Source organism: Egretta garzetta, unplaced genomic scaffold (assembly GCF_000687185.1).
Source record: "Egretta garzetta isolate BGI_Z169 unplaced genomic scaffold, ASM68718v1 scaffold250, whole genome shotgun sequence".
In the NCBI taxonomy this organism is placed as follows: domain Eukaryota; kingdom Metazoa; phylum Chordata; class Aves; order Pelecaniformes; family Ardeidae; genus Egretta; species Egretta garzetta.
This window is the reverse complement of record NW_009258294.1, coordinates 414674-431314: the sequence shown is the minus strand read 5'-3', so window position 1 is coordinate 431314 and position 16641 is coordinate 414674. Positions and strand designations below refer to the sequence as shown.

Here is a 16641-nt window from a genome sequence, read left to right as displayed (position 1 = left end):
TAGGGATACCTGAAACTGAATCATGTCATCATTTATCTCCATTAAAGTCTCCCAGGTCTGTATGTATGTAAGAGCTGACAGAATTGGTCTTTCTGCCCAGTTGCCTGATTTATTTTTGACAAATTCATGGTTTAGCATTGCAGTAAAGGTGCCAATTAGAAAGGAAGGGCTAAATTACGTATTTCATTTAAAAAATCAATAAACCCCCCCTTGCATTAAGTCCAGAGCTTGAACATATAATAATTGGTGTTTCTGAGTCTTCCCCGCAACTGCCCTTGACAGCAAGAACCTGACAGTATTGTGGCATATGAAAAGATTTAACCATTTTAGTGTTAGCCAGTCTGGATTTCTGAACAGTAAGTAAGACAGCTTTAAAGCAGGAAACAGCAGAAGGTGGCTAACTGCTGATGAAGTAGGTCAGCATTTTGAAAAATAACTCCCAAATGAAAGTATTAGACAGCTGCTCTATGTGCACCATTTTCTGAGTTTTTCTTACTCCTTTCAATGTTCAGTGCCAAAATGGTGGATTTCCAGACCCTTTAACTAAACTTTAATATGCAAACAGTTCAGGCTACCCAATCTGGATTCATTATCTTCTGCTCTGTTCAAAATCAGTTCCTATTTCAAACCAGGTTCAACAAAGATACAACACACAGAAAGCCTTTTCAGGTCAAAGACTGTTTTCTGTAGTGGGAGATTACTTAGGAGATAAATAGTTTTTTGAGACAACATTTTTAATTAGTTATCTTTGACTATCTGTTCGAGATTGCTGATTGATTTTTTTTCTGAGGGAAAAAAATCCCGCACTCTGTATAAGTAATTGAATTAGCCTACTATAATTCTAGTTACAGCAAGACAAGGAAAATCTTGACTATCTAAAAGACATACACTTAACTATTTGACATTCCTTTATCTCTATACATATAATTATTAGGACTTTTTAAAACTTTCATCCTTCTTTCATTTCCTGTGTTTAAATAAATTCCTAATATCGTAAGAACTAATTTTTGTAAGTGTCCATGTAAAAATCTATGAAGTCCAGACAGAAATTCATGGTTTGACACAACAAAGATTAGTATAATTATGCTGATCCTTCAGAATCTTATGAAGGGAATAGATTGATTATACTCCAGATACTGCACTAATATGACTAATGTCTCTTGAAAGTGTATGAATTTCAGGAAGTATCTCAGTATGCTAGACATTCACAAACAGAAATCAAGGCCTGTGTCCTTGACCTAAGGCTTTATTCTAGACAGAGTGTTTCTTGGAAAGCATGAAATATAAAAAAAAGCTAAATGGTGCTTTGCTAAGCATTGGCAACATTAATTTCTACTTTTTAATCTGCTTTGCCATCGTGTCAAATGGGTTCCTCAATGCTTTAGAAACAACCAGACATACAAAGTCCTGCAAATGAACTTTGGAAAAGCAGAGGTAGGAGCAGATGCAGATTCCACACCCCATTATGAAAGAAGCTGACAAACAGGCAGATAAGACTCCTTTGACAGACATAGTACTAGTAGTAAAACATGACAAAAAGCATCTGTGTAACAAAATAAGGCTTTTCAGAATGTGAAAGAAATTCTGAACATAATTCAGGTACAGAGGAGACAGTGAAATTCAGAAAATAATGCATGAAAGGTATTTTTTAGTAGTAATTAGCGTTTTGTATGGACTGATAGCTAACAATATGGAATAACAGAGAAGATGGAGAGGAGATTTGCAGAATAGGAGCTGTCCTGCAAATCTGAAACACTGGTGAGAAGTAAGTATTAAAGCTGCTGCCCTATGAATTATGTCAAGTATGTCCTTAGTGTCGAAGGTAACAAGAGTGGACAAATAATGCATCTGAGTGAAAAGGATGATATTTGGTAGCTATCATATAGTGAGATACTCAATTTTTTTCACATTACATTGGAGCTCCAAGCAGGTCCCAAACCACTAGGGCACTTAGATCTTGGAAACATGGAAGCTTTTGAAAACAGCAAGTTTCATGGCATTAAGCATTGGGTTTTCAGCTACATATTCAATCCAGGCAACTCTCAATAGAGAGACTCTCACTGTAATAGCTGTAATGAACTTGTTATGTCAGATTCCCAGTACTATAAAATAGACATGGGAAAATCTGAAAGGAACTGTTCCCTTGGTAACATAGTCAGAATGGCATAGTAATTCAGAAAATTCATATAGGATACTATATCTCTTTTGTACCAGATTTGCTGAGACTGGATTCACACGGTGCAGGTAAATGAAGCAAACTGGTGAATAAAGCAGCACGTCATACACACATATCTAGGCAAACTGCTGGCCACAATGGTCTTTGGATATAAAACACTTTGGCTCAGACATGAGGCTCCTATTGCTACTTGATTTGGATTTAAAGCCACTTAACTATGCAATTCACTACAGTACTGGCACTGCACCTTTGGCACTGGTGGAACTGATCAAGTGCTTTCACCGTGCAATGCACGCTAAGCAGAGGTTCTGAAATGCTATATCCTCATCACAGGGCCCAGGCAAATCTAGTGAGCTAAATACTGTTTATCTGCAACTGAACTATTACAACAAGTGGCGTAACAGTTGAACTAACACCTTGGAACTGATTATGTGAACACAAGATTAATCCAAGAACACAGAACATTTGAAATGGACAGCAAGCCATTTCATTAAGTGGTTTGTGAATGCTACCTTCCAGACACTGAATGGGCTTGGTATAAAATAATCAATGAACCTAAGCAATAAGTATGTTTGCCTGGGGTCCTTTTGTCTTCCTTTACAAGAGGATGCAAATGATCACAGAAGATACTATGCTTTAAGAGATTCTGACCTCAGTTCAGAGATTTCCCATATGATCCTATATGCAAAAGCACTTAAAGAAGAAACAATTGTTGTTCAGATTAAACTAAGCACACCACAAAATTAATTTAGCATCTTTACAACACTGCCTCAACCCAGAAGAAACATGGGTCTTGAAACTTTTGAAAATAAATGGCAGTTTTAACCCTGATACATAAAAACAATTACACAAAATAGGAGGGAAATTTTTCAACACAACAGTAAAATTTCTTAATCTATTTGATTTGATGAACAGACAGGTCAAAATACTTTTATCATGAACACTGTGACTGAACAATCATTTTTAAAGTCCAATATCTAGCTTTTAAATGTTAGCCCTATTCTGAAATAATTCTTAGACTTTAAATTCCTGAAAGACTTCTCGATTTCTTCAGCTAATGTTCCTACTATGGTTACTATCAAAAACAAGACCAGGAGATCAGCAATATTAACATATTCAAGACTCTGAAACTAACTATTGTAATACTGTTTTTTAAATAAGTAAACCATGTAACTTGTCACTAAAATTCAAGGTTAAACATTTACAAGAGAAAGATTAATGTGCAAACATTTTATATGCATGTAATTAAGAATGGAGACAAGCTTCACATGCAAAACAATTTCACCCAATGGTCATTTTGTAAACTATGACTGTACCCCTTGTCAATCTTGAGGGCAGATCCTGTACTGACAGAATTCATTACTGAGCACTCCAATACATCCACAACATCCCGACTTGAGCAAAGTTGCAGACAAGTCTGGGTCTGCAGGACTGTAAGTTTCCAAAGGCACAGCGTAAAAATGGCATGATCTGAAAGCTAGACAGTGAATTCTATTTCCTGCAGTATAATTGTGCAATTATTTTACCCCAATAGTGAACTGTTATTTTAAAGCCACAAGAAGAGCATTAAGAAGGCACATGTCAGCAGTGTGCATAAATAGTGCATAAAGTTTATAAACATACAGTAAAACAGTCTTCCAAAATGTATCTATTTCTCAATTTTGTAAAAACTTACACACAAGTACCTACATCATACCACTGAAATTCAAGTAAGAGTCACCTCTCTTGTCTTTTTCTCATACAGTAAGTGACTAGATGTGAGCAGAGGATTTTATCTGAATTTTTATTTAAAAGTTTAATTCCTGGAATGAGATACTGTACTTAAGAAACTTGTAAGTACAGAATGTAATTCTTCTGTGGAGATTCTTATTAGTTTAATTCCAACCATTTCCAAAAAGCAGGGAAAAGAAGTAAATTGAGAAATAAAATCTGGTATATGAAAAAAGAACTGAAAAAACCTAATTCCAAAAATGCACCTGGAAAAAAAAAATTCCCCCTTGTACTCTTAGTTTAGAGAATTGCAAAAAGGCTGACATTCATAGACATCTAGGGTATCTTCTGCAGTATTTCTCCCTAACTATGCCTCTTCAAAATTATATATTTCAGCTAGACTATGACAGTACTTAGGTGTCCACAAAAACATATGATCACAACATCACTTAGGTGAACTGAAAAAGACATGCAATTAAGTTAATTAAATGTTTTAATGGAATAATTACAGCAGCAGAAATAAGGGGACAACAGTATCACCACCAAAAAGAAAAAAAAAAAGAGCCTGCAGCACCCCAACATAGCCAGTTCAACTACTGAGCAACAGTATTCTTAGGATCCACTAGAGCTTGGGTTGGGGCTGACCCTAAGGACGTAGTAATGTATCCCAACACAAAGTATCTCCTCACATGACTTGTTCAGAAAGAGACACAAACTGCTTCAGAGGCAATACTCAGCAGCAGCAGCAGCTGGCAGAGGTGCTGTTGGCAAAGAATACATTACATGCTGATGCTATTTCGGGTGCTTATTTCTTTGTTCAGTGCCTTTTTCCTTGTGATTAACAGCTACACATGTTTTAAGAAAACGGACTGCTTACTGCTTTATCCTTCACCTGATGCATGATTCAAAATTCCACCTGATGGAGCTGAACTGCAGGAAGGGATGTACCCTGTGTAAACATCATTTAATTGCAGAGAACAGCAATCTATTCATAAATAATGTTGGTCAACATCATAAGATGAAAGTTGGATGCAGTTACTGTTTTGTTTAGCAGCATAATTGCTTTCATTGCTCTACTTAGATGCTAACATCAAAGTAGAATTTTCTTCTAGCACCCTTGGGGATCACAATACAAGGTACAGAGACTTCCCTAAAAATTTCTGAAAGTGCTCACCAGTAGGAGTCAAGAACCTTCAGAACCTCAGAGAATCAAATAACATGTACCTTTTATTCTTGCTTTGTTAAAATAAATGTATCACATATTTTGAAACACAACAAACACAAAGGAAGAGGCATCTAGCTGTCTCAAATGCAATAACAATCATGACCAAAGCAGAACATAAACCATATTATTTGGATATAATTACACTATCAGATTTTAAATAATACTAAATTCAGACTCTGAAAGTATACCGAGATTTGACTACCCCAAACAATGTAAAATTCAGCCATAATTGAGACATTTTGCTTGAGTACAAGCATAAGCATTCTTTAAGAAAGATTTGCTTAAATATTTCTCCGCAAAATACTAAAAACTATTCAGTTTGTTATCAGTAGTAGTTATTTTTTTCAGAGTAACATTTGCATAAGCATTAGTTTTAGGATCAATTACAAATATAACTCTATCTTTACAAACATTGATATATTAGAACAGCAAAACTGTTGCATGCATAAATGACATACCACTTCATCTTCAAAGCCTCCAGCTAATACAAGTGAATAAGCTCCATCATTACTGCGTCCATGGATGCCACCCACATGTGGTCTGTGAACACCTGCTTCACTCACCTGGCAACAGAACAAAGCCAGTTTCTAGCATTTTTTTCAACCAACCAGCCATGTACAATCACTTTTGACAATCAACTTTCTCATTACAGTATTGTACAGGGGTGTCTGTGTAAACAGTTAATGTAGGACTGCCATTAAAAGTGAGAATTCCACTTGGTTTTGAGGAAGAAAAGCCAAAAGGATGGACACCCAAAAAATGGAAGGCCATCGTAGGACATTGGTGACACTGGAAGATGTAAAGGTATGCTGTCTTCTTCGGGAAAAATCTCCACAATTCTTTCCACAAGCAGTATTTAAGACTGTACTCACTACTATATTCCGCTTGCACAGTCACTTAGAATAATCCAAAGTAGATGGGAGATCTGCCAGTTTGGTAACATTTTACAATTCTTCACTAAGGAAGATCACAGTGACCCGGGTAAAGATCATTATGTCAGGTTCTATTAAGGTAACACACCGTAAATGTGACCAACTCAGAGGAATATTACCACACTGCCTAAGGGAACACGATCCATTGCAACAACATATGGATCATAAATTAGTTCTCCAACCAGGATAATTCTCTAGTAATGAATGTGCAACTAAGCTGCAACCAGACCAGCTGTTAGCTGCAGCTGTACCGTAAACTGGCAACTTGCTAAAGTCTGCTGAAACAGCTCTCCCACAAAAATGTATTTCAAATTGTTTCAAACTACCAATCTAGATTTAAAAAAGCCCAAACCCTTTATGAATAAAAAAGAGGCTGCATATTTAAATTATGTATTTTCTCATTATGTGATGCCAAAAATACTATTGATAGAATGAAGGTTCCCAGACAAAAACCGATTAGGATCCTTCTTCCTACCTTCATATCTTCCTTCAGACCTTGACTTTGCCTGGTTTTATCATTCTGCCTCTCCCACTCCTTAACTCCTTTCCCAGCCTACACTCTTAAGCAATCTCCATGAAAATTTACATTCTTCTGCTATAGTCTTGTACTTTTGTTATACAATACATCAGATCAAAGGTCCAGCTGGACAAAAATGCTGTCTCTAACAAGAGACAAGAGCTGTGCACGGTATGAAAACTATGCAAGGACACCATGGCACTTCCTTGCACAGTTTCCCAGCATCCAGCTGTCTGTGGCTCAGACTTCCTAGTTTAAACTTCTGGATCCACAGCATCCAAGAGATAAAAGAGTTCACAGTAGTACCCTTTGCCATATGAACTAATACTACTTTTGTTCATTTTGAAGTAGGCAGCTGAAGTTTTTTTTTATGACCTCTTTTTGCATTACAAAAGCATGTATATTGGTCCCTCATCACTTTTTTCATACCGTACATCATTTTCTAGCCACGTACACTACACCACGTCTTCAACATTCTTCCAGGATCAAAAGTCTTTCCAGTTTAATGAAAACCATTCCATTCCTTTAATCACACCGATTGTTGTTCAGAATAATATATCTAATTTTCCTGGCCCTTCTTTCACAATAATTTAACACGACTTATTTTTTGATCACTATTGGGTATTAAGATGACATACTTTCAAAATTAGCTATTAGAAGCTCTCTTTCCAAAATAATAAGAAGAGTAAGTAGCTGCAAGTCCATTACAAATTATAGAGTTAGAACTGTTCCCCACCTCGTTTACTACCCACAACAACATAGCACTCTCACCTAACTTTATCAGCTATTTGCCAATTTTTCCAGACCACTTATGAGTATGCTGAATGAAAAGGCCCCACTATTGTGCTCCTCTTTCCTGCTGTATCAAACATCCTTTCATTCATTCCTCCCTCCCTTCTTTCATTTCCAGGTTTTATCAATTAAATTTAGGTTTCTGGTAGGTGATTCACCCCAAAGATGAACAGTGGTAAGTAATTCATGCCAAAGATGCTCTTCAGATGCCCTCTCCAGAAGTAATACTTAGTCAATTTCCTTCTAGGGAAAAGAGAGTTTGTGTCATAAGAAACTACGCAAATCAGAAATAAAGAAACTACAGTATCTAAATTTGCATAGATTTGCTGAAACAAGCTAATTTCTCATACAAAAGACTACTCATATGAGAAACAAAGCCATAATTTAGCTTTCTGTGTAAAAACCATTTGAATCTTTAAAAAAAAATTAATAATTGTGTAGAAATGGTAATTGCCTTTTGATGTCTAGCCCACACATACATATAAAAAAATTCGCATTCTCTTAGTTTTCTCACAAAAGCAGTGCTCTAATTCTGTTCCTTTTTCCTACCAGCACTAGAAAGATCTGAAAACTATCAGTTTTTGTGTTACCAATGAAATTCCCAACAAAAAGGTGAACTAATAATTTCAATTATTGTTGAAGCAGTGAAAATGAAACTTGATTTTGAGTTTCAATAAGTGATTGTAGAAACTGCTCTTACTTACAAGACATTACTTAATCCAGAAGCCAACAAAAAGGTAACTATTTATTTTAATTCCTTTCACAAAAAACTTTTTCAAACACAGGAGCGGTCAACAAAATATCCCAAAGAATCAAAATTGAATTTTTCTCTTAAGCAGGTCATTTTGTATAAAAATCACTGTTATCATGAACAGCATAAACTTACATCACAAATTTAATTTGCTTCATAAGGCTTGTACTGATGGTAGTGTTGATAATGGACATCAAGGTGAGAAAGGATCAAAAGAACTAGTTTAGGTTTCAACTGCTTCACTGTGATTTCTACCAAGGAGAGAAATTGAAAGCTGTTGCTAAGGGGAAAAATGTCTGGTGCTAGCCATATCAACCTTAAAACTTGCATGGCCTTCCAAATCCAGAATTCTTCATACACTACTGGAAGACACCACCATCAGAGGAAAACTGCCTGCTAAGTGTTCTCTTCTACCGATTCAATAATAAAACATCTATTTTCTTCTCATGAGAAAGCAGGTGACGAAAAGTTTAGAAAACAAATCACAAGATGCTTTTGATTCTTGGCTGGCCACTCCTCAAAGCAGTTTAAAAAAATGTGTTTCTATTCTTCCAAATATGACGGAAAACATTCAATTACAATTCTTTACACATGCAAGAGACAAAGAACTAACTGATTTTGAAAATAAAAAGTATGTATTTCCCCGCCTAAAAGCAACAAAAAAAATCAAATGTGAAACAAAAATCAGTGCTATCAGATAAGGCTGGGGGGAAAAGGAAGTAAGTCTGCAGTTTGTTGGACACTTTGAAACCACAGAAAATCAGTACTGGCACAAAACAAAGCTGTCCTATCCCCCCTGCTTTGTTTTTTCCTGCCCCTCTGAGTATTGGCACTGTGCTTATGTAGCCAAAATGTGAAATGGACTGGGAAAATTAACTCCCCTCCTACCCCAGAAGGGATTCTTTTTCTGCCAGTTTTTTACCAATCTAGTTTACCATACAGCCTAAGAAATATCTGCAACAGAAAATGCAACAGTGCAAGAAACAGGAAAGACTGAATGGACAGCTAATTTCAATAGCAGTACAGACTTACAGCGTTTTAAGCTGTTCATCAGCCTAGATGAAGACTTGGACATCCGTTCGTATGACCAAGAAACCCAACAAGGAGTCAATTTACAGTGACATCACCTAACACTTTCAAAATATATAGTCTACGTCTCCTAAGTGGGATAATCAGTTAATGTGAAGTACACTTCAGAAAACACTTGACTGTATTCAGTAAGTATCCCACTCAGAATTCTAACATGAAATTTGTTTATCCTAATGACAACAGACTTATTAAGTTGTATTGTAAAGTCAGTATACTTCAACCTTCACTATTATCAGCATCACTATGTTAGAATCATAACATATTCGCTTTTTTTAGACCTAGTGAAAGGGGCAATTGTCAATCTAAATTTATTTTAGTGCCCAACCCATTAATTATTACTCTTCCTTGCTTCAGCTACACTAATACTGAAACAACATACCTGAACTCTGAATTTCCAGGTTGTCCCAACAGGAACACCAGGTATAGGTCCATAATGATTTGAAGGAACAATAGTGCATTCCTTAGTGCGACCAACACAGGCCATGCCCTAAAAATACATCAGACAGAATGAATTAGTATTACAATATTGAAGACTGTTTGCAAATTCAATGCAGATATTACAAAATCTGATTATTATAACATACACATTCTTCAAAATATGTTAACAATTGTTAAAAGGAATGTTAATTAAGTAATATGTGTTATGGGTTTGGGGGAGGGATGAGGGGATGGGATTTTTTTTTGTTTTTACCTCTAGTCACTTTAATAATTCTTCCACTGCTTTAACTGCCAGTAGATACTGGGCAAGATTGAACATTGTCTTATTGTCTGTGCAACCCAGTACTGAATTTTGTGTAGTGCATATATATGTAGAGTTATAAATGTAGCACATACATGAACAATCAGAGTAACAGCTATTTCTAAAGCACACTCTACCTTGCCCCAGTCTCTCTGGCTTTCAGTACTGGCAGATGGCATCTTTGCTTTCTTTTTACTCTGTTTGAGCTTTTCTCCAGCCTTTACAACTTCATTAGAATCATTTTTGCAGGAAGGACAATACCTAAAAAAAGGTTTTAGTAAATTCTCAATTACTTCATAATAATGGCAATACATTTCTTGTAGCCAAAATAGTGTCAATTTGTTTATCTTGACTAAATATTTCAAGCTAGCAAACATACACCAGTCTTAAGCAGCTGAAGGCTATAGCTTAAAAAATGAACCCAACATGAACAAATACTGTCAACTTTTTAAAAAGGGCATTTCAGTATCTTTGAAGGTAGAGTGCTAGAGGCAAAACATTTAACTATTCCTTCTCACATATGTGAGAGGTCCCTGTGACTCCTGTATTCTCTCTTCATTCTGTCCTCTTTCATTTAGATCACGTAAAGGAGAAGACAGTAAAGATTACAGTACACTGCTAACAAGTACTCATGGTTTGTTTCTACGTGCTGCCCACTCTACCCTTATTTTTTGCTTCTAGTGCAATAAATTTTACTGCAGAGAGCTGAATCTCAAACAGAACCAAGGTATCATGTAATGTGTGTAGACACAAGCACACATACACATACATGTGCATGCACACACACACTCACTCCACAACACCAAAGCCACTTGGAATATAGCACTGAGACTCATTCCAGCTATCACAAAGCCATCCTGGTAGGGAAGGAGGTGATACTAGGATGCAGTGACTACAGCAGAGAGAGAAAGGGAGTACACTGGTCATTTTGCTACTTCTAATAACATTTTTATCCCACTCCAGGAATGCCAATGCAAAGGCAATTGTGCATGTTTCTGGCTCCCATGGACTGGGTTTGGCCCATATGCCACTAGTGGAGGAAGCCTGATCTATACTAACATTGATAATCTAGTTTACATATTACCACTAGTACTATAGCAACTGTTTTGGATTTATTAATTAACTTTTGTATGTCGATATGAATAGAAGAATTAATTATTAATGTCCACAGAAACAGATTTCACTATGTCAATTAAAGTGTTGAACCATTAAGACGATGAATCTATGCAGATAAAAAGAAATTAAAAATAATACAAGATGCTGAAATTCTCTAACACTAAGACTTTGAATGATATTACAGTTGTTTAAAAAAAAGTATGCAATGACCAATTAAAAGAAGGAACATGACATAATGCAAATTCACAATGTGAATTAACTATGGCATTCCCTGCTCCTTGATAGGGCAACCATTTACCTTAATATTTTTTAAATTTAATTTTGTATGGAATATTAAATACCATTTCACATACAGAGTGGCTTAATCTCCAGAAGAGAAACTTACTCCTTCTTAAACTGCAGGCTTAGCCCCTGCAGAGTTTGCCAAATTTTATACTACAAAAATACTAAATGGACTTTTTTCCATTTCTAAAACAAACAAAATCTGCCAAAAGTTAAGGATCAGAGAGCCATGGCTCCTTGCTAGAATGCAGGAAGAAGGGAGAACACAGACCTCCTCTTTGGTAGGAGACACTGCTTTGCCCACTGCAAGTGCACTCCTTTTACATATGACCAAGCATTAAGACTGCACAGGGCTGGCATCACTAAGTATCCCAAAATTGACTGTCACAAGCCAGCTCCATAATGGTACCTTTCCCACCTAGTGACTTCATCCACAGATGCAGCTATCTACTTATATATCTTAAGACTCATATCGTTACGCAGCAAACAAAAACAAGTTAAAAAGCTTGACAGCCATTTTTCAAGATATTTTAATTGTATGAATTTAACTTCTACTACCTGTGGAAACTCGTAATTTTTTGGCCAGAAATATAAGCAGAAGGGTCTAAAAGTGCACTTAACATATGACCTGAAGGACTCCAAAGACCATGTTGTCAGTCAACATAGCACTAAATCTTCTGTCTGGAGGACAACAGTCCTGGGAACCTATGCAGTGCAGTTATAGTGATACTAATGGAATAGGATAGGGAGATCTGAGCACTAACAGCTACACTTTAAAAAAAATTCTATTTTTCAAACTTTCTCTGTAGCTCTCTGAAATAGAAGTAGGATAACTCATAAAGTGTTCCACAAGAAGCTTTTGAAAAAGAATGGGTGCCAGTGAAGAGTAGAAGACTAATACCTAACCTGAAAAATCATGTGAAGCACCCATCAGGCCAAGATAATCTTAGCATACTAGCTAAACCAAAGACATACTGATGGCTGGTGAGATTTCAGTCTCAATATCCTGATCTGCCTGTCAAGCCTTCTGTGTATTTGAGGGTGCAGAAGAAAGTAGAGAGAATAAATTCTTTTCAGGGTAGAACAAAGGATTTGGGGTTTTTGTGGGAGGAGGTCACTGACTTGAAGCATATGTATTTTCTTTATCAGAAAACTTCCTGTGGCTAGTACTGGAAAACACTTGGATTTTACTGTTGCTGGACTATGGGATGAGAGCTGGTTCTGAGAGTAAGGGGCAACCAAAGAATGGATGAACAGAAGTGTACTTCCAGACAGATGGTCTCATTGAATATTCTGAAAGAAGAAAGTCAAAAAGGAACTTCTCAGCTGCTATATCCAAAAGTCAGATGCAATCAGGTAAGAATACTGCTTATGGATTGCAGTCAGCAATAAACCACTTGTGTGTTGAGAATGGTTTCCAACATGTAACATCAACTCATTTATGTTGACAGTAGTTGGAAGCAAGATATCATGCACAGAAGACCAGTATGCCTTGACAGTAGAAAACTTGGGGATAGTTCGGACTAACACTGCTGAATAAACATTGTAATAATTTTGCGTATGCAACAAGTGGAAGGCGCATAGACAATATCCAAATAAATGCTATTTTTAGTTCTAATGATCCATACATATTTCTACTAGGTACTGAAAATATTTTTAGACACTGTTTCAAGCCATCAGTTCCTCCAAAAACAGTGAATACAACTCCTCCCAGTGCAGAAATTTCATAGGAAAAAGATGAATTTCCAACAACAGTATCCCTGTGGCCAAATGTACACACTGAGAAACACCTATCAATGTTAATGGTCTCAGTCGCTCAATCACACATTGGCATCAACTCAGAAGGAGTTCAGAAAAAATGCAATGCCCCAGAAAACATGCAGACCATTAAGCACTGACCAATAAACAAACCTACTATAGCACCCACTATGGCATAGGAGATGGAGTTATTTATTTCCAGACAATGTTAAAACTTCCAAAGCACTTACACAGATTTTTACATAAAATTTAATCACAAGGCATTTTTTGATGTCTACAGAACGGAAAACTTTATTAGAATAAAGTTCTACTTATTACTCATTTTAAAGAATAAGCATCTCATGTAAGTCACAGACAGGTGATAAATATGAACATTATAAATTTTAGATAGCAATAAAGACAAAAATTGATACAGAGCCCCAGATAACTTAATGGGCTGCTAATGGGTCCATGGAGATTCACTTCAAAATACAATTATCTTGATTTAACAATGCCAGTTTGCTTGGTTTTCCTGCTGGAAGAACCAGTGACAGTAGAAATGAAGAGCAGCAAGGTGGTGGTCCTCCCACAACAGCAGAAATGAATGGAGTAGAGGCAATGAGAAGATACAGGAAGGGCACGTAAACATAAGAGAATTGTTCAAGCAGTGAAGCTTGAACAAAATGAAAAGGCTGGGGAACAATCACCATTGATAAACACAATCAGATCAGATAATGTCACAGAAGATCATAATGATCTCAATGAATAAAATTAACATACCAGTTCTGAAACTCCATAATGGTCATTAAAGCTTACTACTAATCCTCTGTGAATGATTTGAAAGAATTACCTTGACAGAAAACATAAGGTTTATATTAAGTAGATGGATGAAAAACATAGCAGAATTGAAAAAATTCTTCAGTATTGTCCCTCATGAGGTGCAGATAACAAAAAGGTACCATATATAAATGGCAATATAGGTAAGTAAATCATCCTCATATATTTACCAGTCTTCATCTTCTGGTATCTTGCTTAAGGGAGGGTTCAGGCAGTATATATGATAAGCCATATTACATTCATCACACAGGAGTTGCATGTGAGCATCCTGTTTTCCACCACACAAATAACATGAACAAAACCGGCACTCCTTATCTGGATCAGCCCTACAGTGCTTGCATTCAGGGCCACTTTTTCCTGTCAAAAACAAAGAAAAAGTCAAATGCCATGTATCTCAGAAAGGTGCATTACTGTATCTACAGGAAAAAATTATTCTGCACATGAACACTGCCCTCTTGAAAATGCTTTTTTCTTACAATGAGGTATTTGACTACCTAGGCTAATGGGATTTCTTCTGCTGTATAAACAGGCAGTAAAGAAAATGATTAATCAGCAGCTTCTCTTATTTTCTCCTCTCCCGTTCCCTACATGCCACCTGCATACTCTCCCTACATATGGAATCTTGCGCAGTCTCTAGTTAGAGTCTTCTTAAATACAGCCATGAAGAAATTCTGATTAGGTAAGTGGTAACAGTCAAATGAAGATGAAACTACAATTTTGAAAGCTCTCTTCCCCTCAAATTAAATTTACAGTTGGACGGAAGAATTAATAGACTGAGAGCACAGACAATGCCAAATCACCAGTTGTTTCACAGCAGCAGTTTAGTTTACACACAAAGAAACACTAACTTCCTGTTTCAGCTCATTTGGAAATTTGGACCCATGAAACCCACTATGAAACAAAACCATTGGCATTGGTTCCTCAATCAGGGAAAAAATGTATTATAGAAGAGAAAAAAACATTTAGTAGCCTAAACTAGATATGAAAGAGGAGAGGGAAGAAACACTGAATAATTGTAGCAGAATTAACACTTACAGGAGAAATGTTTGAAACAAGTAGAAGGTCCAGAGAAATGAAAAGACTTCAGAAGAGAACTTGATCACAGCCCAAATACTTAATAGAAAAAAATTTCTTTTATATGTATTTTGCAGAAGTCATCTAGACATGCCATGTAAGTGAATTTGAGCTTAAACTACTCTAATATAATAACTAATAGAGTACTTCCAAACTTCTCTGGAAACAGTATTTTATCTGAAAGACTTAACTGGCTTTGAATCAGAATACAAGGATGACTAGAAAGATTATTTGAGAGTTCAGAGTTGGAAGTAGGAAGCTTAAGAATCTAGACACCTTGAGATAATAGAGAGAACATTTTTCCTAAAGTTTAGAATGGGCCAGACTATGTTCTTTCAAGTACCATTCTGGAAGAAAATAATGACCACAGGTTACAGGAGTTGAGAAACTGAAACAGCTGGAATACCAACATTTGGGATAAACTTTGTTGTGAGTCCATAGGCAACCTATCTGAGGAACTGATGAACTGTTCGACAATGTCTACTCAAAAGGGCAATTGCCCTAGGAAGACAGAGGGATAAGGACAGACAAACTTATCCCTGTCATAATCTTTGCCAAAAAAATACAAAAGTCCTTAGTTGTACAATAAGTAACACTTTTATTCTCGGACAAAATCTTACTGAGTATGTCCATGGTATCACAAGCAAGTTCATTAATAAGGAATTTTAAGAACAGCCCCACTACAAAAATGAAAAAACATGCACCCACCCCAAAACTCCCAACAGCCCTTCAGAGGCAGCACGAACATCTTCCACAGGAATTAACCAAGCAGACAGAATATTAGGCCAAAACGAGAAGGGCACAAACAATGAATCATAGTATTTAAGAAAGCATTGCCTGTTCCCATTAAAGATTTAACCCCTAGGAAAATACAGGGGTTTTTCTTCATACTAAAGGACTGCTGCCTTTCTGGTACATTTTTAGGGGAGATTAGAATTTGTCAAACCCCAAACAATTCATCCTGAGTGTGCTCACCAGGCATATGCAGGACATTCAGGGGATCAGGCTCAGCCAGCCTGGGTTTATGAAAAGCAGGTCCTGCCTGACCAACCTGATCTCCTTCTATGACCAGTTGACCCGCCTAGTGGATGAAGGTAAGGCTGTCGATGTTGTCTACCTGGACTTCAGCAAGGCCTTTGACACTGTCTCCCACAGCACTCTCCTAGAGAAGCTGGCGGCCCATGGCTCAGACAGGTGTACTCTTCTCTGGGTAAAAAACTGGCTGGATGGCCAAGCCCAGAGAGTTGCGGTCAATGGAGTTAAATCCAGCTGGCGGCCAGCAACAAGCCTTGTCCCCCAGGGCTCAGTATTGGGGCCAGTTCTGTTTAATATCTTTATCAATGACCTGCACAAGGGGATTGAGTGCACCCTCGGTAAGTTTGCAGATGACACCAAATGGGGTGGGAGTGCCGACCTGCTGGAGGGGAGGAGGGCTCTGCAGAGGGACCTGGATAGGCTGGATTGATGGGCCGAGGCCAACTGTATGAGGATCAACAAGGCCACGTGCCAGGTCCTGCACTTGGGTCACAACAACATCATGCAGCGCTACAGGCTTGGGCAAGAGTGGCTGGAGAGCTGCCTGGCAGAAAAGGACCTGGGGGTACTGGTTGACAGCCAGCTGAATATGAGCCAGCAGTGTGCCCAGGTGGCCAAGAAGACCAATG

General features: G+C 37.2%; 1 protein-coding gene across 1 annotated transcript in view; it reads right to left on the bottom strand.

Moving 5' to 3' along the window:
• UHRF2 (ubiquitin like with PHD and ring finger domains 2) overlaps positions 1–16641 on the bottom strand; it is a 91983-nt gene that overhangs the window by 14784 nt on the left and 60558 nt on the right. Inside the window, 4 exon segments of the mRNA XM_009638230.2 lie at positions 5570–5674; positions 9572–9679; positions 10069–10192; positions 14074–14260. Coding sequence (XP_009636525.1) covers positions 5570–5674; positions 9572–9679; positions 10069–10192; positions 14074–14260 — 524 coding nt within the window.